Consider the following 24,211-nt stretch of genomic DNA (forward strand, 5'->3'; position numbering starts at 1 on the left):
TGGATTTATTAAGAAACGATGCATTCAATTTCGGTGTGTTCAGTAATTATCTTTTATTTCATTTTCTCCCCTTCCCACCCCTCCCCCTCGGATCCAGCAGAGGGCTGTGGTGGCGGCGGCGGCGGTGGTGGCGGCAGCGGCGGCGGAGGCAGTGGTGGCGGCGGGGGCGGCAGCGGCGGCGCGGGAGGGGACAAGAGCCCCCCGGGGTCTGCGGCGTCCAAGAGGGCGCGAACGGCGTACACGAGCGCGCAGCTGGTGGAGCTGGAGAAGGAGTTCCATTTCAACCGCTACCTGTGCCGGCCTCGCCGTGTGGAGATGGCCAACCTGCTGAACCTCAGCGAGCGGCAGATCAAGATCTGGTTCCAGAACCGGCGCATGAAGTACAAGAAGGACCAGAAGGCCAAGGGGCTGGCCTCCTCGTCAGGGGGCCCCTCTCCCGCCGGCAGCCCCCCTCAGGCCATGCAGTCCACCGCCGGCTTCATGAACGCCTTACACTCCATGACCCCCAGCTACGAGAGTCCTTCCCCGCCCGCCTTCGGCAAAGCCCACCAGAATGCCTACGCGCTGCCCTCCAACTACCAGCCCCCTCTCAAAGGCTGTGGCGCCCCGCAGAAGTACCCCCCGACCCCGGCGCCCGAGTATGAGCCGCACATCCTCCAAGCCAACGGGGGCGCCTACGGGACGCCCACCATGCAGGGCAGTCCGGTGTATGTGGGCGGGGGTGGCTACGCAGATCCGCTGCCGCCCCCTGCCGGCCCCTCCCTCTATGGCCTCAACCACCTTTCCCATCACCCTTCCGGGAACCTGGACTACAACGGGGCGCCCCCTATGGCCCCCAGCCAGCACCACGGACCCTGCGACCCCCACCCTACCTACACAGACCTCTCCTCTCACCATGCGCCTCCTCCTCAGGGTAGAATCCAAGAAGCACCCAAATTAACACACCTGTGATGGGAGAGGGCAGACGAGGGTTAGGGGATGGGGAGGAAGAGGGAGACTGTGGAGCTCTGTGGGGGCAGTCTGGACGTCTGAAAGAGAGGCCAGGGAGGTGGTAGCCAGGCTTCCTGGGCAGAACCAGCCTGAAGCTCCTTCCCCTCCCCCTGGCCTGAGAGGTTGCTTTTAAGTCCTCCACCCCTTGTTCCATCTGCCTGCTAACCCATCGGAAAGGATTCCACAGCAGATTGGAGATGACCCCAGCAACCCCAGGGCTCCAGCACCAAGCTGGAATTCCACGCCCGGGAGTGGGGTAGAGGAAGACGAGATAGGACGAGGCAGAGAAGCACATTTTAAAAACCAGACAAGATGGCTAGGCCATCACCACCCAACGGACTTACCTTACATCTTTGTAGGTAATTCCCCCGAAATCTTGATTTTTTTTTCCTCAATTCTCCTTAAAAAAAATAAGAAAACACATTTCAAACCCAAAGGGCACAAAGCACGTTCCCTTTCAACTATCCCCCATCCTCAAATTTGTTCCCATTTATTTGAGGTTTTTTGAGGTACCTACCCTCTTCATTTCCAGCCCCAGGTTTTTCTGCTCTAAGACATTCATGTCTATACATCCCACCCTCATCAATTACAGCTGTTAGAGGGCTCAGGGATGGTGAGAGATCCTGAAAGAGCTGCTCATATTATAAATTATATATATATTTTTAAGGAAAAGTGTGGAGGCCAGGGCAGGCAGGTTGTTAGGACTGAAGGCTTGCCTATTCTGCCTCCATCTCAGCTCCAACTCCATCCCCCTCTCTCCACAGAAAGCAGTTGGTGACACGAGGTTCTACACTTTTCTTTTCTTCTGTTGCTCTCTTGACTTAACGTGAAAACAGGGTATATTTGAACAAACTGTCCCAGGCAGGGGCTGCTGCAGGGCCTGTATGCCTTGCTCAGCCTCCTGACAGGACACTTTTGTTGCACTTAGAGTTTACATTTTAATGGATATAAAAACAACTGTGAGAGATGTCTGGGCCTGCAGAAGTCCGCATCGCTCAAAAAAGTGTGTGTTCTAGTGAACATTTTCATATATATTTATTGGTTATAGCCTGTTAAAATATTTTCTTTTTTGTATTATTTATCCCCCTACATTATGTATTTATATGAGGGAAAAATTGAAAAAAAATTGTACTTTTTTAGTATTTACTTGTTATAAAGGACGTTGTGTTTCCTGTCATGTAAAACCAGCTATTTTAGTTATTCTTGTACTCTAGAAAAGAGCTGTAGATTTATGTTAAACTCGTACTTATGAACAATTGTAATTAGTTCTAAAAGGCATGAACTCAGCTCCTAATTGTCGCTGTATAGTCCTGAATTTGTAGAACTAGAGTTAATTCCCTCTTGGAACTTTCTTTGTTCTTCGGTAGTTACTTTTTTCCTTACCTAAAAGGGTTGTCTGTCAAACAATTCTTGAATAAACTTTGTGTTATCAATTTTATCTTGTCCTGCTGGTCCAATTTAGATAGCAGAGCAAGGCTGCTGACTGCCAAATTTCCCCCAAGGGAAGAAGAAGGACACTGAAGACCCTTCCCTGGCCTTTTTGTCCACTGCCCAGGTTTCTATCTCCCCCTTGATATGTATCAGATTTAAATACCACTTTCTCACTCATAAGAGCCTGGAACATTTTGCCAACTTCTTTAGCTGTGGTTTAAGTAATAAGTTGGGAGGTAAGGGGGGATTCTTTGGTGCTCTCTGTAGGTTTTTCTGTTTGGCCTCTGTGCCTCCCGGTTTTTCATTCATTGACATTTCGTCTGTTAGCTCTTTTGGCCACAACCTCCATGCACCCCTCACCCCTTCCCACTACCAATAGGAAAATCTGGCCGATTACGGTTTCTTCCACGAAACCTAAACTTCACAGTCCTCTTCCGGAGCTACAAAGAAGTTGTCACGTGACCCGAAGCCCAACCACCATTGGGTCTAAAATGAAAACAAAGAAAAATGATTAATCTAAAAAAAAAATCTGAGGCCTAGACTTCTCAGGTCAAACTTTAGAACTAAGTAAAATTAAATCACTAAATAAAACTCAAGGCGGAGGGAGAGGAGGCACGTTTGATTTCCCCTGCCAGAGAAAGGGGAGAGGAGGGTGGAAGCTGTTGGATCCAAGCGTAAATAAAATGGTCCCCAGGCTAATGTGCGGCTCTGTTTCCACCATCCTTGGGAAAACTTCATTTCTTAGTCGTGGTTCCATAAAAGTTTTATCACATTGGAGTGAGAATAGAGAGGGTCTGTCAAAGATGAAATGTCACCGCCGAGTCGCTGGAGCCGATAAGAGCGAGAAGACAGGGCGGCTGAAATATGGAGCTAATTCGTTGAAAGAGAAGCGATGGCTGCTTGCTGAAGAGTTGCATAATTCTAATTGTAAGCGATGTGCCCGCATTGCTTAATTAGGAGCATATATTTGGTGGTAGTGATGGGGGTGGGGGGGAATGAGAATCGTTCCAGGCCCTGCCTTAAAGCGAGGGCTGATTTTCATTTTTATGTTGCATCCTGGCAGTCCAAGGTTAGTAATTATAGTCTTTATGCAACAATAAATAACAATAAAAAAGCAACCTGAATTCTACACCCTCCCCCTTCCCCACCACCAAGTAGGATTTTAACTGGACTCGGCTCACCCAAGCAGCAAGCAATTTAGCACTGGGTCAGGCTATAATTTAAAGGCATAAGAGCGTGCAAAGTTTGGGATCAAATAACGCTCAAGGGTTTTTCTTTCTTTCTCTCGTCTTCCCTGAATAACATGTTCTGAATGATATAACTAGATGAAGCACTATGTTTGGCTCTGGGGTTGTGTTAGGTTGCTTATTTATCTAGCAGGAAAGAGACAGGCCAAGAGAGAGAATTTAGCTTAAGTTTGAAAAACAGAGCTTTGGCTCGAAGCTGGAATTGAAAACAAGAAAAATAAGAAGCAACTTGGCTTGGTGTTCCCTATCCTTCTCTTTGGGAGATTCCAGGCGCTCAGCGAAAGCAGCCAAAGACTTGGGTAAAATATCCGTGCTGTAAAATTCACAGCAGGACAGGGGGGCGGAGGAGGGATGTCTCTTAGAAGGAGGGTTCTCTTGGCCCCTTTAACACCCAAGTTTTCGTTCGCTAATCTGGCCATAAAATCTGTCAGTGAGGGTTAGAGAGAGCTGTATTTCCTGCCGGGACAGTCTCTACCCGAGTCGCCCAAGATAAGCTCTCGATCCTTCAGCCAGCTGGAGAAGTTGGTGCTAAACTCGCAGAGGTGATCAAGGGGTGGCCACAGGGAGAACCCTCTCTCAGGCCTCTCTGAATGACTTCCCGACAGCTACTATTTGGATTCTTCCATGCCCACCCCCATCCACACCTCCAAACGGCAAAAATTGTTTTCTTTGGAGCCGAGTTGCACACTATTATCGCTGGCCACTTTGCCCGGGTTGCAGCAGCTCTCTCTCTCTCTCAGTTCAGAGCCCTCCTGCTCCTGCCTCCCACTGTCCCTGCAGCCCCCACCTCCAATTCCCCTTTCTCTATCCTCCTCTCCCCCACCCTCATTCTACTCAGAATTCTCTGCCGGTCTTTTTAAAATACTCACCACCACCCACGCAGATACAACATTGACAGAAAAATTTCTAGTTCCAGCTCCGGGCTCGGTTGCCATTTCTTTGCTAACCAGCCTTCTCTTCCTGGCTGGGCAGCAGAGAGACAGGAGGGGGAGGGGAGGCCAGAGCCGTGAGAGTTCTCCAGGCAAACTTTCCATCCAACTTAGCGCCTTCCCTCTGTCCCTATTTCCCATCTGTTTCCCAGCTCTCCCAGAATCACCTTTCTCTTTTGCACCCCCACCCCCACCCCCAGGGCTTTTTAAGGGATGTGAAATTTTGGCTGTTCCCTTTGCTTTCCCAAAGAACCAAATTCTTTGATGCAATAGGAGGGAGCTGTCAGAGGGCTAAGATTGATCGCCTCATCTCCTCTCTGTCCCTCTGACCCACGTATTTAAAAATCTTCCCCCAGATCGACTTTTCATTTTCTGTTTTTGAGGCCCAGTTTCTTGTGCCCTCTCCCTATAGTAAATTACAACAGTGTAAACTTTAGACTATCTTGGTCTTCTCAAAATACAATTTAAAAACATTTTCCCCTAGGAGCCAGAAATGAAGTATCATTTCAGTGGTCATTATTTCCACTCCCACCATCTTCAGGGAATTCTTCCTTGTCAGGAATTTTTTTTTTTAACTAGCACAATGGCAAAAATGGGAGGGAAAGTCTCTTTGTCCTAGGGGAAAGCTCCCCACCACACCAGGCACACACATATGCTGACCTGAACTTTGAGAGTGCTCTAAGTTAAATCAGTGGCTACCTCAGTTCTTGTTTATGCCCCTGGATATGGATACAGATACAAGCTTGAGGCTGGAGTGGGTACATGCCCATCTTAGACTCTGCCTGTTTTGGGTGGGGGGGTGTCACAAAGAAGCATGGATGCCTCAAAATGAGGAAAGCAGGGGGACATAAGAGGCAGAGGCAGTGCTGCAAACACTGGGCAGAGAAGAGAAGAACCTAGGCCACACAGCTATGGAGGCTAGAGGCCCAAAAATGCCTCTCATGCTCCATCTCACTTCCATGTGTCAGCCTGGGAGTTCCTGTCCGTTTTCTAAGATTTAACTGTTGCTTTTGGAGGGTGACATGGGGATAGTGGTGCTGATGATTGTAAATCTCTTTGTTATTTGCACCTTAACACTGACCTTTTTCAGAGTGGAAGCCTCTTTCAACTCCCTCTTCCTCCAACGGGGAGATCCTCACTCATCTTGGGGAAGGGGAGAAGAGAAAAGGATGCTGCTGGCCATGTAAAGAAAGCCTTAATTTACTCTATGAAAATAGTTAGAAAAGAGGAAGATTTCTCCCTTAGATTCTCTTCCTTTCCAGGCTTCCGAAACCTCCTAACCTCCGGAGGATTGAGAAAGAGGTTCCCCTAGCTTTTCTGGAGAAAGGGAGGCACTGGGGAGAGAGCGTGTGAGGCACTGGTGGAGGAATGGGGCTCATGGTGTCCACGTCGTGGACCTCTGGAGTTTTTGAATCAATTAAAGCAAATAATGCTCTCTGTTTTCCACCAGGCCCAGCCGAGCGATTGGCGGAGGCCGGCCCCGTGACCACGAATTCCCTGTAATTTCGCCGGAGTCCTGGGTTTAATAGAGAGAGTCCCCATACGCTTGTATTTATCAGCAATATACAATTATAAAGGCCCAAAATTTAAAAAAAAAGAGACCGAAATCTCCCCCTCCCAAAATCGCTCCATTACATAAATCTGGGGGGGGCGGGAGGGGGGGTCCCTTCCGATCCTCCCTCCTGACGCCCCCCCCAGCAGCCCCCTCCCCCACCATTGAAAGCCATGAATTTTGAATTTGAGAGGGAGATTGGGTTTATAAACAGCCAGCCGTCGCTCGCCGAGTGTCTGACTTCCTTCCCCGCTGTCTTGGAGACATTTCAAACTTCATCAATCAAGGAGTCGACATTAATTCCTCCTCCTCCTCCTTTCGAGCAAACCTTCCCCAGCCTCCAGTCCGGCGCCTCCACCCTTCAGAGACCCAGGAGCCAAAAGCGAGCCGAAGATGGGCCTGCTCTGCCGCCGCCACCGCTGCCGCTCCCCACTGCCCCCCCAGCTCCCGAGTTCCCTTGGATGAAAGAGAAGAAATCCGCCAAGAAACCCAGCCAATTCGCCACGTCTCCTTCCCCGGCCGCCTCCGCAGTCCCGGCCTCCCGGGTCGGATCGCCTGCAGGTCAGTAAGTGTGGTGGGGGTGGGGTGAGGGGGCAGCTAGAAGAGGGGGAGAAACAGCAGTAGGAGGAGGTTAAAAAAAAAAAAAAGGTGGCGAGCCTGCTGGGGTTCCGTGCCCCGTCCATTACTGCTGGGGACGGGAAGCGGAAAATCTTCGCTGGGGTTCAGGCCTGGCCGCTGCCAGGGTCTTTTTTCTCTTCCTGCGCTGATTTTGGACGCTGGTTGGGGAAACGTCTTTTCTCTGCTAAAAGAAAATGATTCTATTGAGGTTTTCACCTGTATCTATGTAGGTGAATGAGTGTGTTGCTGGGATTGCCTCTAAAAGCAGGAAAAGATTCGGTCCTTTCTGCCCCAACACTAGGAGAAGAGGAAGAATTCAGAGCTAGGGAGGAAGAGGGGTGAAAAACAATCTTTATGACCCTCGCTCCGGTTGAGTTGGAAAGTTCCGAATTGAGGGGTCCACTGGGAGGGCTGAGGAGGCGGAATCTGAGGTTCTGGCGGGAAAGGGAGCCGCTCTCCACCCCATGCTTGGCCCCGGAGCGGCTCTGAATGCTTTGCCCTGAACCGGGCCGGGGCTGTCGACTAGTGAGGGAGAGAAGGGAACCCAAAAGCAGTGAAAGCGAGCCGCTTTGGGGTGGGGGGCGGGGGTGGGGTGGCGAGGAAAGGGAGAGGTGATACTGGTTTTGGCGGATGGGGTAGTCCTTAGCTGAGGTTGGGCTGAGTACACGGCGCGCTCTGACGCCCAGCCTGTTTTTTCTACAGATGGCCTGGGACTGCCAGAGGCTGGTGGCGGCGGGGCGCGCAGGCTGCGCACGGCTTACACCAATACTCAGCTGCTGGAACTGGAGAAGGAATTTCACTTTAATAAGTACCTGTGCCGGCCACGCCGCGTCGAAATCGCGGCCTTGCTGGACCTCACCGAAAGGCAGGTTAAAGTCTGGTTCCAGAACCGGCGCATGAAGCACAAGCGGCAGACGCAGCACCGAGAGCCGCCCGATGGGGAGCCTGCCTGTCCCGGCGCCCTAGAGGACACTGGCGACCCTGCTGAGGAGCCCGCGGTCAGCCCGGGCGGCCCCTCCGCCTCGCGGACGGCTCGGGAAGCCTGTCCTCACCCGCCGGAGGTGGTGCCGGGGACCCTGAGCGCCGCGGACCCCCGGCCTTTAGCCGCTCGCTTAGAGGGCACGGGCGCGCCGAGCCCCGGCTGCGTGCTGCGCGGGTCGGGCGGCCAGGAGCCGGGGCCATTGCCAGAAGACGTCTTCACACAGCGCCAGGATTCGCCTTTCCTTCCCGACCTCAACTTCTTCGCGGCCGACTCCTGTCTCCAGCTGTCCGGAGGCCTCTCCCCTAGCCTACAGGGTTCTCTCGACAGCCCGGTCCCCTTTACAGAGGAAGATCTGGACTTCTTCACCAGCACGCTCTGTGCCATCGACCTGCAGTTTCCCTAACCGGTTTCCTCCTCCCGGCCCTTTCGACCCCCGCGCTCCTTGGCAGTCTGGAAAAATTGAGCCTCTCCCACCCCCAGTCGCATAGACTTTTGTGTTTTGTTAAAATTCAGGTATTACTGAATTAGCGTTTAATCCACTCCCCTTCTTCTTCTAAAATATTGGGCGCTCGGGCATCTTTTAAAATTCAAACAAAAATTCCGTTTGGTAGACTCCTTCCAATGAAATCTCAGGAATAATTAAACTCTAGGGGGACTTTCTTAAAAATAACTAGAGGAACCTATTTTCCTCTTTTTGTGTTTTAGACTGTAGATTATTTATTAAAATTCTTTAATAATAGGAAAAGGGGAAAGTATTTATTGTACATTATTTTCATAGATTAAATAAATGTCTTTATAATACGAAAACGAGTGTTTCTGTTGGGACCTAACCCCTTTCCCCCTCCCGGCCCCAAGGCCCATCCTCACTCCTCCAGGACCTGTGAGAAGCTGATTAGGTTCAGCGGTCTATTGGCAGCAAAGCCTCCTGGACCGGCGAAGTCCGGGTGGTACAAAGGTGACCCGATGGATGGCCACTTCGCCCATGGCTCCGGCCAGAGTCAGGAGTTTGCAGGAAGCTCAGTCACCTCCGTGCACCTCAACAGAGGGCCTCTGGTTTCAAGCGGGTGGTCTTGGGGCCTCTGCTTAGAAATAAAGATGGGCGGGTGTACAGCGAACAGAAGACAGTGCAAGGAGAGGAGGCCTGGGGACAGGCTTCGGGGTCCTAGCGGGGGCGCAGAAGTTTCCTGGAATTGGGAAGGATCCCAGGGGCTTCATCGCTTCTTAGGACCAAAGCCGCTGTAGGGCCTTTTATTGAACTCAAGAAGCCTAGGGACACGAAGCCTGGGGCTTGAGCTCTTTGGGAGCTGTAGGTGGCTCTCCAAGGAGTGGAGTGGGGTCGGGGATTTTCTCGGGAAGCAGGGCCCCGCACCCAGAGATGGTAACTGGCCTCCAGTGGGCAAGAAAAGTGGCCAGCTGAGAAATGTGGCGCTGCCGGGACACCCATGCACTCTGGGACTGCTGGGGTTTGGGGGAGCATACGAGAAGCAGCCCGGCGACAAGCCCAGGGAGGCCCGGTACCGTCGCTAGGCATTGGGCCTGCAGGGTGAGAAGGAGGAGCGAGGAGAGCGGGAGGGAGACAGGGAAGCAAAGATGATGCTCAAAATGGCGCTGGGCCGGGCGGCGGAGTTGGCGGGGGATGAGGGAAGAGGCTGCGGCCGCCATGACAGCCGCTGCGGGAGGCGCCATACCAGCGGGGTCTGCCCCCGCCCCCGCGTCCTCCCAGCCGGATCTTCCAGACGCCGGGGAGTAAGGGGCGCCTGGGAGTCCCACCTTCGTTTTTGTTTGTTTGTTTGATTTTTTTAATTTTTAAAGTGAGCCCAACGGACGCTGAGGACGCGAGATGGAAGAAGAGTCCGGGTGTTTGTGGGAAAGGAAGGAGAGCGGCGGGTCTGCGGGCCCGGGTGTGCCTCAACGAGTCTCACTTTCGATCCTTCGCTGTGGGATTTGAAGCCAGGCCAGAGCTCTCTCTAGATGCAGACCCACCTGTCTTGACCAACAACTTCATTTTCCATATCAACACCACGTCCTGTCTATCTCCCGCCGCACCCTGCCTGCTTCCTTGTAAACCCGGTAAGCGGGAAGCAAGGATCGATCTCCCCACCTCCTGGTTCGTTCTGGGAAGGTGGAGATTTAAAGGACCCTGGAAAGCCATCCATCCTCCCTAGGTTTATCCAATATTTCTCCCGCTCAGAAACAGACACTGCGGGGCTATCTCTCCGGCAGATGCTGCTCTTCTCTAAAATCAGTTTATTTCCGGGGCCCCCAGACTTTCCCCTGGACCAGCAGGAGCGGGATTTACAGTACCAGAGGCAGCAATCGTCAGGTTAAGCCAGGAGTCAACATAGATTGTGACACAGAGGACTAGACAGACCCTTTGCATATTTTTAAATGGGTCCCTCAGCATGGGAAGTACACACATCTTATTTAGCTGGAACTTAATCCCTTAAACTGTCTTAATACAGAATTCATCTCGTGTATTAAATAATCTTACATCATGTTAAATTGCACTTATGTCTCTCATAAATAAATTAATATAGAACAATTAGATGTGTTATAATAATATCGTGTATCTTAGTTTATTTTCCCTCATAAAATATATAGGTATAAAATAAATTCAATATATTAAAGTAATAATACACAGCTTATTGGCTTGTGTGTTTATTTTCCCCATAAATAAGTGAATATACAATATATTAAACCACACTATACATCTCATTGGGCTGTGTGTTTATTTCTCTATAAAATATGCCCACAGGCAGTGTTTAAAAATCTTAAAAATCACAGCACACAAGCCATCTATCTCTACACTAGCAAAATGAACAGATATTTCAGCTGGGGCGTTGATTTCTGTGGACAGTTGAACTAGATAATTTGGTCTAATTAAAAATGCTCAAGGCCAGGCGCGGTGGCTCAAGCCTGCAATCCCAGCACTTTGGGAGGCCGAGGCGGGTGGATCACGAGGTCAAGAGATGGAGACCATCCTGGTCAACATGGTGAAACCCCGTCTCTATTAAAAATACAAAAAATTAGCTGGGCATGGTGGCGCGTGCCTGTAATCCCAGCTACTCAGGAGGCTGAGGCAGGAGAATTGCTTGAACCCAGGAGGTGGAGGTAGCGGTGAGCCGAGATCTCGCCATTGCACTCCAGCCTGGGTAACAAGAGCGAAACTCCGTCTCAAAAAAAAAAAAAAAAAAAGTGCTCTTGGCTGAGCTCAGTGGCTCAAGACTGTAATCTCAGCACTTTGGGAGGCTGAGGCAGGTGGATCACGAGATCAAGAGATCGAGACCATCGGGGCCAACATGGTGAAACCCTGTCTCTACTAAAAATACAAAAATTAGCTGGGTGTGGTGGCGGGCGCCTGTATTCCTAGCTACTCCGGAGGCTGAGGCAAATCGCTTGAACCTGGGAGGTGAGGTTGCAGTGAGAGTCGAGATCATACCACTGCACTCCAGCCTGGTGACAGAGTGAGACTCTGTGTCAAAGAAGAAGAAGAAGAAGAAGAAGAAGAAAGAAGAAGAAGAAGAAGAAGAAGAAGAAGAAGAAGAAGAAGAAGAAGAAGAAGGAGGAGAAAGAAGGAGGAGGAGGAGGAGGAGGAGGAGGAGGAGGAGGAGGAGGAGGAGGAGGAGAAAAGAAAAAAATTGCTCTTGCAGCTAGCTATAGCAGGTTGTTACAAAGATCAAGAATACCAGAAGGATCTTGCTAATGGCCTACCTTCCAGTTTCTTTGGTCAAAAGGAGAGCACCCTTCCTCAATGCCAAAAAATGTAAAGTCCACTCTGCAGGAGAGAATTCCTATTAGGGGCCTCTGATGCACCAGTTCTCTGGAGCCTAACTGCTCCGTGGACCAGCAGCATCAGCACTACCTGTGAGCTACCCAGAATCTTAGGCCCCTGAATCAGACCCACTGAATCAGAATTTACAGTTTAGCAGCTCCCCAGTGATTTCTATACACTTAAAATTTGAAAAGTACTGCTAGATCATAGTGTCACCTGCTTTCTGCCTTCCTTCATGCTTCAGAATTTTTGACTCATTTTACCTGGCCCCTGCCTTCCAATCCTCCCAACCAAAACCAGTAGCTCAAATTGCAGGGAATCTTTGTTCCTGCCTGGGGCTGTATCAGTCCTGATTCCTTCCTGCCAAAGTAGTGGGAAGCCAACCAGAGGCTCAATCTACCTGTTTAGATTCAGGTACTTTGGTCATCCCAGGGGTGAGAGTTCTTAGTCCAGGTATTGCCTTTGGCTGATTATTGGAGAGGAATTGAAACTCTTTTTACAGGAAACACTCAAGTCTTGCTCGCTCTCTCCTTTCCAGATTTATGAAAAGCACCATCTCTGATGATACCACAGCAGAACAAAGAGGCAATGCATTTGCAGAAGAAAGTGACTTCCCTCTTCAACTTCCCCACCCAATTCAGATTCAAGGGAATGCTGTAATCTAGGATGCATAAAAGATTGCAATTCATGATCCCTGTGTTCCAAATTAACCTCTCCTTCTTTCATCTCTGGGGTCATCCTTTTTAGCCTGAGTTTTCCCACTTGGCCATGGAGAAGGAAGGGGAAGAGGAGTGGTTCCTAGATAGGGCAGCAGACCCCAGTGGTGGTGGCAGATTACAAGGCAGCCCCAAGTGGCTGCACTCACTTATCCCATCCTGATTGGGGCAGGGTTCCTCTTGGGTCAGGACCAATTGTGAATGGCTTGTAGCACAGAGTGGTTATAAATTCACTGTGGTTGGAGTGGGAAGGTTTCAGTGAGCCTGGAAAGTGGCTGGTCAGTCTGACCTTCTCTTAGTGAATCATTCTTTTAAGAAGCATGTCTCATTAATATTACAGTGAAAGCAAAGAACCATTAGACTGAGGAATTACTTGCAATCATGATAACCCTGAGTCATTAAAAAAAAAGTTAACTTATGCCTGAGCAAGTCTCTTCCCCTTTCTGGACCTCAGTTTCTCTATCTGTGAAATCAATGGAAGAATTAAATGCCTCTAATGCACTCAACATTAACATATGTATATTCTTTAATATATATTATTTAGTCTTCACAAACAATGTATTAACTGTTTATTATGGCCAATATCTTGTGCTCTTAAGTAACTCTTAGTGTTTGACAATGACCTACCTTGCATAAATCTGGTGGGGCCATTTTAACAAATATTATTTTATTTTAGTTTTTGAGATAGGGTCTCACTTTGTCACCCAGGCTGGAGTGGAGCGGTGCAGTCACAGTTCACCACAGCATCAACCTCCTGGGCTCAAATGATTCTCCCATCTCAGCCACCTGGCTAACTAGGACTACGGGTGAGAGCCACCATGTTTGGCTTTTTTTTTTTTTTTTTTTTTTTTAGACAGAGTCTTGTTCTTGTTGCCTAGGTTGGAGTACAGTGGTGCAATCTTGTCTCACTGCAACCTCCTCCTCCCAGGTTCAAGTGATTCTCCTGCCTCAGCCTCCTGAGTAGCTGGGATTACAGGTGCCCACCACCACACCTGGCTAATTTTTGTACTGTTAGTAGAGTTGGGGTTTCTCTATGTTGGCCAGACTGGTCTCAAACTCTTGACCTCAGGCGATCTGCCTGTCTTGGCCTCCCAAAGAACTGGGATTACAGGTGTGAGCCACCGTGACCGGCTGGCTAAGTTTTAAATATTTTGCAGAGATGATATCTCACTGTGTTGCCCAGGTTGGTCCAGAACTCCTGAACTCAAGTGATCCTCCTGCCTCAGCCTCCCAAAGTGCTACGATTACAGGTGTGAGTCACTGTGCATGGTCAATAAATTTTAATTTGTATCTTTACACCAATAATCATGCATTTATATTTAGATGAGTAGAGAGCAAAATCTTTTCAACAAGCATGAAATTGGGTGCAGTGCTGTCTGCCAGGTGCCAGATTTTCAATAAATGTGAGTATTAAAAAGTATCCTAGCCAAGTTTACTTCTGGCTTTCATCCTCTGCCACCTCGTCCAACATTTGGTTATGTTCACTCTTGCTGTTGTTGTTCTTTTTTCTAAGTAGGCCATTTCATATAAGAGGAGTCACCAAACTTATTTTTTGACTGATGTTCTAGACTTTAACAGTCCCTTTTAGTTATGTTTAATCTGGTTCCTGGGGTATCAGAGCATAGGCACAATTTCTGAGACTTCCTAAACAGCAAAGCTGAATTCTCCTATCCATCTTTCACCCAAGTCTCTGACAAGCACTTGCTGGCCCCATTGTAGATCTTCTTGGGATGTGCTCTGAGTCCTCACTTTGCTGAAGGTGGCCTCTAGGGCCCCACTTCATCCTCTGCCTGTGGAGGCTAATTATAGCCCAGACCCTCCACTGACCTCTCCAGCACAGCTCTGCCTACCCCTCTTCTCTCCTCCCAGCCATCCCTCTGTCCACACTCAGCAATAAGGTAGATATTTAGTGCCAGAAAGAGATCTTCCTCTTCAGAAGAGAGAATGAATAGTAAAGGAGCCCTCTTAAAACTTTCTCTCACTCCCAACAACCGCAGAAAAATGATAATCTGTACAGTCATTCAGACCCAAATTCAGCTTGATCAGTGTTTGGCTAAGATTTCCAAAGCAGATATTTTGGCCAAAAAAACTATTGCATTTAGACAATTATTATTATTATTATTATTATTTTAAGAGATGGGATTTTGCTATGCTGCCCAGGCTGGTCTTGAATTCCTGGGCTCAAGTGATTCTCCCTCCTTGGCCTCCTAAAGTGCTAGGATTACAGGCATGAACCACCAGGCCCAGCCTGTAGAAAATTGTTTTAATTCTTCATGCCACTCTAACCTTTCCTTTTAGAAAGATCCCAATCTTTACCTGTCCCCAGTTATCGACTCCAGATGGAAGTTTACATCTTGTTGATCTGTTAGATCCCAAAAGTCAGGTTTAACCTCTTTCCCCTCTAGGATGGACAGTTTCCAAGCTAAATCCTTTAAGGAAGAAGAGAAAATATCCTTCCTATAAAACTTTTCCCAAATATTTGGAAAATCAAGAAGTTCTTTCTAATATCCAACCACAAACCTTTCTGTTGCCATTTTAATAATTTGGGTTCTCAGGTGAATCATGAGGTCAAAAGATCGAGACCACCCTGGTCAACAAGGTGAAACCCCGTCGCTACAAAAAATGCAAAAATTAGCTGGGTGTGGTGGCATGTGCCTGTAGTCCCAGCTACTCAGGAGGCTGAGGCAGGAGAATTGCTTGAACCCAGGAGGCGGAGGTTGCAGTGAGCCGAGATTGCACCATTGCACTCCAGCCTGGGTAATAAGAGCGAAACTCCATCTCAAAAATAATAATAATAATAATAATAATTTGGGTTCTTTATAGTTACAAAATATTAGGCTTTGATTTTCAAGAAACCTTTCAGGTTATAAAAAAATCCTTTGCCTAAACAGAGCCAATCTTCCCAATTTTCAATGAAATTTGCATATGATAAAGTACATATTATATTGTATAATACATGGTGATATGTTACATGAAAATATAGCACAAATGTTATTCTCCTATCACTTTTTTTTTTTTTGAGACAGAGTCTTGCTCTGTCACCCGGGCTGTAGTGCAGTGGTGAAATTTTGGCTCATTGCAGCTTCTGCCTCCCAGGTTCAAGTGATTCTTCTTCCTCAGCCTCCTGAGTAGCTGGAACCACAGGTGTGTGCCACCGTGCCCGGCTAATTTTCATATTTTTGCTAGAGACAGTGTTTCACCATGTTGGCCAGGCTGGTCTTAAACTCCTGACCTCAGGTGATCTGCCCGCCTTGGCCTCCCAAAGTGCTGGGATTACAGGCATAAGCCACCATGCTCAGCCTACATATTTCCATATTTTAATATGCTAGTTATATTAAAAAACAGAAGATGGACTCATACCATTTCAGAATGTGATTTAAAGTTAATATCATACATTTAGAGAGTTCCCTGTGGTTTATATGTTCTTGTTAGCTCTAATCCTACTAACAAGGCAGCGAAGTATGTAGTATTAAACCCATTCTTCTTCTCTGATGCTGAGACTCATAGAAATCAAGAAACTTGTCCAGGGTCACAATACTAAGAACTGGTCAGGCAAAGGCCAGGCACAGTGACTCACAGCTATAATCCCGCTCTTTGGAAGGCTGAAGCAGGTGAATTGTCTGATCTCAGGAGTTCAAGACCAGCCTGGGCTACATGGTGAAACTCCATCTCTACCAAAAATACAAAAAATTAGCTGGGCATGGTGGCACACACCTATGTTCCCAGCTATTTGGGAGGCTGAGGTGGGAGGATTGCTTGGGTCTGGAAGGCAGACATTGCAGTGAGCTGAGATCGCGCCACTGCACTCCAGCCTGGGTGACAAAGTGAGACCCCATATCAAAAAAAGTCTAAGCAAGGACTTGAACCCAACTATTCTGGCTCCATAGCTACTACTAATCCCATTACAATATGTACTACCCATAATCTAAGGTTCTCAACCAAATACATGGCACTTTAATTAGCTTGCATTAAAAGAAACATCCTTTCCCCAACGGCAACAAAAAGTCATCTCATAGCGAAAAAGTTATGGTGGTGCATGCTTGTAGTCCTACCTACTCAGGAGGCTGAGGTGGGAGGATCACTTGAGCCCAGGAGGTCAAAGCTGAAGGGAGCCATGATTACAACATTACCCTCTAGCCTGGGCAACAGAGCAAAACCCTGCCTGAAAAAAGAAGAAAAAAAAAAAAGAAAAAATTATTACCCTGAATATTCTTTTACTTCCTAAGCCCCAACCTTTGATCTTGGGTTTGGCCTCATAAGAGTTGGGCTGGGGAGAGCAGATAGAGACTTTTAAGGCCTAATGAAAGAATTTAGATTGCCCCTGCCAAGCCCCCAGCTGAAGCAGCTTCCACCACAGAAAGGACCAGAATGTGAGGTTTAAACTTCTAACATATCCCCATTCTGGTTAGAATGGTTTCCTTGCCTGCATTCTCAGTGTGATAAGGAGTGAAAACTGTCAAAGATAACTTCAGTTCTAAACATGTGTATGTTCTCCTCATTCTCTTTTATGTATAAGCAGATCAAACAAACTAGGACATCAACTTTATTTCATTTTGGTGTTGGGTCCACCCAGCCCCTCTCTGTTGAGTTTAATTTGGTAAAACAAAAATCCTATGGGTCATAGGTTATTTTCCAGCCTTTATGGAGGAGGAGGAGACTGGGAACCTAAAGAGTAAAGTCACTTGGTTCTCCCACTCCTTTCTGCTGGGGCAGGGAGAGCCAGCAGGAATTTGGGGAAGTTTTAATGTCCCCATGGCCCTGCTAACACAAGAGAAGGTGGCATGACTCAGGGATGAATTGGGGAGCAGAGTGAATTTGGAGAGCTGAGGCAATCACTGCAATTGACAGTATAACTTGGCTGGGCTTGGAGGCTCACGCCTATAATCCCAGCACTTTGGGAGGCCGAGGCGGGTGATCTCTTGATCACGAGGTCAAGAGATTGAGACCATTCTGGTCAACATGGTGAACACCATCTCTACTAAAAATACAAAAATTAGCTGGGCATGGTGGCACACGCCTGTAGTCCCAGCTACTTGGGAGGCTGAGGCAGGAGAATTGCTTGAACCCAGGAGGCGGAGGTTGCCGTGAGCCGAGATCCCACCATTGCACTCCAGCCTGGGTAACAAGAGTGAAACTCTGTCTCAAAAAAAAAAGTATAGCTCGAGGCACTTTTTTTTTGTTTGTTTTTTTAAATATCGACAGTCTCTATCACCCAGGCTAGAGTGCAGTGGTGTGGTCATAGTTCATTGCAGCCTTGAACTCCTGGGCTCAAGCAATCCTCCCACCTCAGCCTTCTGAGGAGCTAGGGCTACAAGGAGGCATGACCACACCCAGCCAATTTTTAAAGTTCTTTATTTTTGTAGAGATGTGGTCTCACCATCTTGCCCAGGCTGATCTTGAAGTCCTGGGCTCAAGTGATAGTCCTGCCTTGGCCTTCCAAAGTGGTGAGATTAAATACAAGAGCCACTGCGCCCAGACAACTTAGGGCACTTTTGCCTCAGTCTTTGCTTGCTGTCATGGATAAGATTATTGGTGACTTCAGCCATTATAAAGGGAATGTATTTCCTCAATTCCCAGACAGATTTGTGCTGTTTTATTAAACTGATTTGAAATTCACTTCTTCCTTTAGACCTCAAATTCTTCCCTTAATTATGAAGGCAAGGGATGGGTTGAGAAGGTTCTCCCTGGGATGAGGAAAAGATGCAAGGTGAAGAAGTCTCAAGTCTCTCAGAAGCAGGACAGCCAGATCAGATTTAGGCCTAGTTTAAATCTGGGGTTAGAAGACAAACCCTAGTTTCCTCCAGACAAGTTATTCTCAGCGTCTGTGGAAGACATCTTAAAATGAGAGGATGAAGCATCTGCACATATTCTCCCCAAAAACGTAAAATAGAAAGAAATAAGCTTGCCCCCACCTCAACAATCCCTTTCTCTTCAACTCCTCTGCAGGTCACCTCCTCCCATCTCAATTTTCCTTTCTTTTTTCTGCCCTCATTCCCTTGGCAAGTGATTCTCTCTTCCCTCATTGCATCTCTTAAAGAAGTTACCAGCTGGTCCCCCACCCCTCAGCTTGAAGCAGGGTCTCTGAAGCAGAGTACACATGAGCAGGGAAAGAAGACAGGGATTCTGTGGAATCTTTGAGCTCCTTCAGAGTTGGGGGTGATGGCTGGGCACGGTGGCTCAGGCCTGTAATCCTAACATTTTGGGGGGCCGAGGCAGGCAGATCATTGAGGCCAGGGATTCAAGACCAGCCTGACCAACATGGCAAAACCCTGCCTCTACTAAAAATACAAAAATAAAATAAAATTAACCAGGTGTAGTGGTGCATGCCTGTGGTCCCAGCTACTCGGGAGGCTGAGGTGAGAGGATTGCTTGAACCTAGGAGGTGGAGGTTGCAGTGAGCTGAGATCATGCCACTGTACTCCACTCTGGGCGACAGAGTGGAGTCTGTCTCAAAAAACAAAGTTGTTTTTCTCTATTTCAAAAAACAAAGTTGGAGGTGAAGCTAGGCCCACAAGTATTAGAGAAGAGAAAGGCAGTGTGATCCTGGTGGCACAGAGCAGAAAGCAGGAGAGGCAGCTATGGCAAGGCCGAGCAAAGCAAGAGGGAATGGGAGACAAAGATGGACAGATAACTGAGGGGGACAACGGTGGGGTCCCTTGCAGAGGAAGGAGTATTACCCTGACCCTTTTGGGGTGTGGAAACCTGAGAAGTTTTGAGGATTCTCCCTAAATCTGCCCCACCTGCTTCCCTTTCCTCTCCTGAGCTCCACGGTTTACAGAGATCATTCTCTGAACTCTTGCCCTCCTGGACTTGCCCTAGCTTCGGCCCCAGGCCTCCGGCCAGGCAGACACCCTGACAGGTTACAAATGAGTGTGGGTGTTGGATTGCGCCAAGCTCTTGCCCTCGAGTTGTCCGGAGGAGGAGAATCAATGGGCTCTCCCTAAGGGTTTCTCTTCTAGTCCCATCTGGGTTTGGAGTCTGAGAGAGTGAAGAGGACATGTCCTGTGTCTCTTGCCAACAGCCACACAGAACAAAAAGGGGCGAAACTCCACTCCTCACTCCAGAGTCTTAGAATTCAGAGCCTCAGGGCCTCTACCCTGATTCTCCCACTCTCTGACCAAACTCCCTTAATCAGTTCTAGAAAATTCACTGAAATGTGGTGCAATCTTTAAGATTTAACTGGTGTTAAATTTATGCATTTTAGATTTGGAGTTTTTTTTTTTTTTGGAAGGAGATGGAGGGTGGTGAAGGAGAGACGGGGTAGGAGAGAGCCAGGAGAATGCAGGTCTCCACTAGTTTTAAGCACTTCAAGAAGAGAATTAAAAATTCCCCTCCTCTTCACCCCCCTGTAAACATCACCTGGCTGTGCTCATTGTGGCTCTCTGGAGAGATATAGGGAGTTATTTAAGTCTGAGTGAGTGAGTCAGCTACAGCTATGGATGGCTAGAGAGAGGATAAATACATCTAGAGAGATGAGTTGATGGATAGGTAGGGAACGAGTATAAATATGGAGAAAGATGGACGAACAGAGAGATGGATTGAGACAGAGAGAATATAAAGAGAGGCTGAGGGAGAGAAATGGATGTGTGAATGAGAAGAGAACGTTTATGCAGGGAGAGAGGGAGGATGGGCATTTCTCATCCTTTTCTCCACATTTCTGTAGTCCTGTCTTGCTCCCTGAGATGCCGTTTTCCCACCCCTGGCTTCATGAATCCTTCTTCTAGAGTCTAGACCCTGCCCCACACCCTTAGGTGTTTTTGCACCTCCCACACACCCCACCACAGTCATCCATTTGGCCCAAGACAACATACCTCACCCGGCTGTCCTAGCCCATCACCCCAAGACAAATTGGGAGAAAAGAACATGATTCAGGAGTTCTGGGCAAAGTAAGGAGGCTGGATTCCCCACCTCCGGGTCCACAGACTTGGGGGGAAGGTTTCTTTGAGGGGTGGGAAGAGTGAGGGGCAGCTGGCTTGAATTTGTCCAAATCTAATAACCCAGGAGCCTATTGAAGGCCTTGGGGGTTGAGAGGGGAGAAAAGTCTTGAATATTCTCCTAACTTTTCCCCCTCTCCCTCTGGTCTCTTCTTTCCAAAAGTCTTTGAAGAAAGATGTTTTTGACGCTTCCACGTCGCTCTCAGATGGATGGGCTGCGGGTGATTGAAGTGTCTTTGTCATGCTAATGCTTGGGGGGTGATGGATGGGCGCTGGGGCTGCCAAACTCTGGCCGGCTTAGCCCATTGGCCTGGGAGAGATCACATGTGCCCCCTCACCCCCACTCCCTACCCCCTTCCTAGGAGAGCGCTGGCCCAGGCGAGCGGTCCAGGCCATGGATGCGAGCCCCAGCGCTGTGACATACTGCTGAAAGGTTGTAGGGCAAGAGGGTGTCTCCCCTAAACGGGCCGACCCTCCTGCGGCCTTGACGCATGGACTATAATAGGATGAACTCCTTCTTAGAGTACCCACTCTGTAACCGGGGACCTAGCGCCTACAGCGCCCACAGCGCGCACAGCGCCCCAACCTCCTTTTCCCCAACCTCGACTCAGGCGGTTGACAGCTATGCAAGCGAGGGCCGCTACGGTGGGGGGCTGTCCAGCCCCACGTTCCAGCAGAACTCCGGTTATCCCTCCCAGCAGCCGCCTTCGGCGCTGGGGGTACCCTTCCCCAGCTCCGCGCCCTCGGGGTATGCCCCAGCCGCCTGCAGCTCCAGCTATGGGCCTTCTCAGTACTACCCTCTGGGTCAATCAGAAGGAGACGGAGGCTATTTTCATCCCTCGAGCTACGGGGCCCAGCTAGCGGGCTTGTCCGACGGCTACGGAGTAGGTGGAGCCGGTCCGGGGCCATATCCTCCGCAGCAGCCCCCTTATGGGAATGAGCAGACCGCGAGCTTTGCACCGACCTATGCTGATCTCCTCTCAGAGGACAAGGAATCGTCCTGCCCTTCAGAACCTAGCACCCCCACAGCCCGGACCTTCGACTGGATGAAGGTTAAGAGAAACCCACCCAAGACAGGTAGGGCTCAGAAGTGGCTACCCCTTCTCCCAAAGCATCTCTGCTGCCCCTGCAGTGACACGTCCTAGGCCTGGGCTGGGTTCTTCTCTTTCAGCGGCTCTGGTAGGACACAGGTAAGAGCACTCCCGAAGTCTCAGGTCAGGTGAGGTCTCCCCACCTACTGTGTAACCAAGAGTTAAGTCTCCCAAGAGTTAAGTCTCCAAATACACCCCACTTTCTGATCTGTGCACCCAGCACAGGCCCAGGACCTGGTGTGCGTCGGGGTGGGGGATGCTCCAGATTTGGTGATCACCATGTCGGTGCCTGGTGGTCCGTGGGAACTTTGACAACTGTACTTGGGCAGAATGGTGAATAGAGGTGCAGAGCCAGCCCCGGGAGGAGAGAAGGGGAAGGAGTAAGAGGTGAGAGAATTGACCTGGCCTTTCTCCCCGCCCCGCCCCTAGCGAAGGTGTCAGAGCTGGGCCTGGGCTCGCCCAGTGGCCTCCGCACCAACTTCACAACAAGGCAGCTGACGGAGCTGGAAAAGGAGTTCCATTTCAACAAGTACCTGAGCCGGGCCCGGAGGGTGGAGATCGCTGCTACCCTGGAGCTCAACGAAACGCAGGTCAAGATTTGGTTCCAGAACCGAAGAATGAAGCAGAAGAAGCGCGAGCGGGAGGGAGGTCGGCTGCCCCCGGCTCCACCAGGCTACCCCAAGGAGGTGGCTGGAGATGCCTCAGACCAGTCAACATGCACCTCCCCAGAAGCCTCACCCAGCTCTGTCACCTCCTGAACTGAACCTAGCCTAAGATGGGGCTTCCAGGCCCTGGAGTGCCCCAGTCCAGCCCTATCCCAGGCTCTCCCCAACCCCAGGCCTGGGGATCTTCCCTAGGGTTGGGACACCAGTTTAGAGCTGCCTGTGGGTGGGAGGGGGGATGGGGAAATGTTTTTCTCAGATCTGGGTGGATGTGGCCCGAGAGGACCAGAGGCCTGGGAGGCACGGAACCTGTCAAATGTAGAGGGAAGGGCTTCCGCCTTTGATCCGGGGATCAGCTTAGTGTCAATTTGTGGTTGGGGGTGGGAGCCAGCCTCATCCTCCTGGATTCATTCTCCTTTCCCTTCCAACTTCGGTTTATTCAGTTCAGTGCCTTTGAGCTTTGAGGAGTCTCCTCACGCACTCTTATCCTAACTCCCCCTTCTAGGCCTGAGACAGAATCTTGAATTTTCTTGTGTGGGAGGTGTTTGGATGCAGCCATATTATTTCCAATCCTTAATTCAGTCACCACAGACCTTACAATAGCACCAGCTGCCTTGTGACAGACCAAAAAGCCCCTCCCCCCAGCCCCCATCGAACCCATTAGCCCTCTCCTGGCACATTTGTATTGCACTAATGCAGCCTCCAGAGGTTGTTTTCTGAGACCTGCTTCCTTACGCCAGCGACCTCATCACTATGTCACCAAAGTGTTTTGGAACTTGGTATTCTAGAGACTTCTGGAATGCTGCACAAGGTCTGCCCCCAGCAAGCCACAACCAGGAAGGTGCAGGCACGCCCCCACTAGCTCCTCCCCTATTTATTGCCTCCTGGAAAACCCAGGACCCTCTTCCCCATCTCTACCCGTACTCCTGGGGGCAGCCCAGGGAGGGCCAAGTACAGTGAGGGCTCCCAGCAGCTGCAAGGATTTCTTTGAACCTTGGAGACAGCAGAGGAGCCATCTAAGTTTCTGGAAACCTGAGCCCCTAAGGAGCCAGGATTCTCTGTACCTGCAACTACCTCATTTCAATAAAGTCTGCATTTTCCCTTCTTCCTGCCTGCTTCTGTTTCTCCATTCAGGGGTAGAGGAGGCCTCACACTCCACTACCCCTGGAGAAGAGGTGAAGAAAATGGCTACTGGCTGGTTGGGCTGGAGTGAACTGAGCTTTAAGATCTCAGCTGGATAAAGAGAAGGACTTACTGGGTGTGGCCTCAGCAGAATTGGGTCCCAGACACTCAGGCTTGACAGTTGTCAGTCCTTCAGTTATTGGGAGAATCCAGAAAGACATAGAAGTCTGTGGGATGATGTAGTTCCCAGAGAGCTTTCTTTCCTTCTTTTCTTTTCTTTCTTTCTTTCTTCTTTTTTTGAGACGGAGTTTCGCTCTTGTTACCCAGGCTGGAGTGCAATGGCGCAATCTCGGCTCACCGCAACCTCCGCCTCCTGGGTTCAGGCAATTCTCCTGCCTCAGCCTCCTGAGTAGCTGGGATTACAGGCACGCGCCACCATGCCCTGCTAATCTTTTGATTTTTAGTACAGACGGGGTTTCACCATGTTGACCAGGATGGTCTCGATCTCTTGACCTCGTGATCCACCCGCCTCGGCCTCCCAAAGTGCTGGGATTACAGACTTGAGCCACCGCGCCCGGCTTCTTTCTTTCTTTCTTTTGCTTTTTTATTCTTTTCTTTTTTTGAGACAGGGTCTTGCTCTGTCACTCAGGCTGGAGTGCAGTGTTTGTTGTTCTTTTTGTTTTTTGGTTTTGAGGGTTTTTTTTTGAGACAGGGTCTCACTCTGTGGCTCAGGCTGGAGTGCAATTTTTTGTTGTTATTGTTTGTGGTTTTGGTTTTTGGTTTTGAGTTTTGTTTTTTGGTTTTTTTTTGGAGACAGGGTCTGTTGCAGACTGGAGTACACTGGCATAATCTCCGTTCACTGCAACCTCTGCCAGATTCTCAGGTTCAAGGGATTCTCCACCTCAGTCTCCGGAGTAGTTGAGGCCACAGGCGCACAGTACCACTCCCAGCTAATTTTTGTATTTTTGTGGAGGCAGGGTTTTGCCATTACACCCAGGATGGTCTCGAACTCCTGGGCTCAAGTGATCTGCCCGCCTGCTAAAGTGCTGGGATTACAGGCATGAGACCCCGCGCCGAGCCAGCCCCCCAGGAGAAAGACGGTAAAGAAGAGAAACATCTGTTTGGAGAGGACAGAAAGAGTGTGTAAAAAGAGGAGGAAGTGTAG

At 49.4% G+C, this 24,211-nt stretch overlaps 3 protein-coding genes and 1 long non-coding RNA gene across 10 annotated transcripts in view; 3 read left to right on the forward strand and 1 right to left on the reverse strand.

Annotated features, from left to right (window-relative positions):
- The window catches only part of HOXB3 (homeobox B3), a 41,254-nt gene extending 38,826 nt beyond the window's left edge, over positions 1–2,428 (forward strand). For all 4 annotated transcript variants that reach the window (XM_078375563.1, XM_054256304.2, XM_078375562.1 and 1 more), the window contains one exon: positions 98–2,428. In XM_078375563.1, the coding sequence (XP_078231689.1) occupies positions 98–951 (854 nt within the window). In that variant the 3' untranslated portion in view covers positions 952–2,428. The remainder of the gene's footprint in view (positions 1–97) is intronic.
- Positions 216–4,777, reverse strand: LOC103793284 (uncharacterized). 3 transcript variants are annotated; one of them, XR_620285.5, is made up of 5 exons: positions 4,538–4,777; positions 2,819–2,907; positions 1,335–1,390; positions 895–945; positions 216–356 (listed from the first exon to the last, which is right to left on the reverse strand). It is a non-coding gene; the product is annotated as an uncharacterized LOC103793284 (long non-coding RNA). The 3 variants fall into 3 exon arrangements; XR_008481647.2 differs by having other exon boundaries at positions 2,795–2,907; XR_620284.5 differs by having other exon boundaries at positions 220–356; positions 883–945.
- A 1,348-nt stretch (positions 4,778–6,125) lies between these two features.
- On the forward strand, positions 6,126–10,392 carry HOXB2 (homeobox B2). Of its 2 annotated transcripts, XR_013536402.1 has the most exons (3): positions 6,126–6,710; positions 7,470–9,292; positions 9,562–10,392. XR_013536402.1 is itself a non-coding variant. In XM_002748475.7 (2 exons), the coding sequence occupies exons 1-2, from the start codon at positions 6,323–6,325 to the stop codon at positions 8,150–8,152; spliced, it is 1,071 nt and encodes a 356-aa protein (XP_002748521.1). In that variant the 5' UTR covers positions 6,126–6,322; the 3' UTR covers positions 8,153–10,392. The 2 variants fall into 2 exon arrangements, 1 of the variants encoding a protein (XP_002748521.1); XM_002748475.7 differs by having other exon boundaries at positions 7,470–10,392.
- Positions 10,393–20,557: 10,165 nt separating this feature from the next.
- HOXB1 (homeobox B1) lies at positions 20,558–23,029 on the forward strand. Its single transcript, XM_002748476.5, has 2 exons — positions 20,558–21,248; positions 21,692–23,029. Exons 1-2 carry the CDS (start codon positions 20,663–20,665, stop codon positions 22,018–22,020), a joined length of 915 nt encoding a protein of 304 aa, XP_002748522.1. The 5' UTR covers positions 20,558–20,662; the 3' UTR covers positions 22,021–23,029.
- Positions 23,030–24,211: the final 1,182 nt, after the last annotated feature.

Source organism: Callithrix jacchus, chromosome 5 (assembly GCF_049354715.1).
Source record: "Callithrix jacchus isolate 240 chromosome 5, calJac240_pri, whole genome shotgun sequence".
Classification (NCBI taxonomy): Eukaryota; Metazoa; Chordata; class Mammalia; order Primates; family Cebidae; genus Callithrix; species Callithrix jacchus.

Coding starts and splice junctions, on each gene's coding strand:
- HOXB2 (XM_002748475.7), top strand. CDS start 6,323: ATGAATTTTGAATTTGAGAGGGAGATTGGGTTTATAAACAGCCAGCCG. Junction 6,711..7,469: donor CCGGGTCGGATCGCCTGCAG/GTCAGTAAGTGT, acceptor TTTTTTCTACAG/ATGGCCTGGGACTGCCAGAG.
- HOXB1 (XM_002748476.5), top strand. CDS start 20,663: ATGGACTATAATAGGATGAACTCCTTCTTAGAGTACCCACTCTGTAAC. Junction 21,249..21,691: donor GAGAAACCCACCCAAGACAG/GTAGGGCTCAGA, acceptor CCCCGCCCCTAG/CGAAGGTGTCAGAGCTGGGC.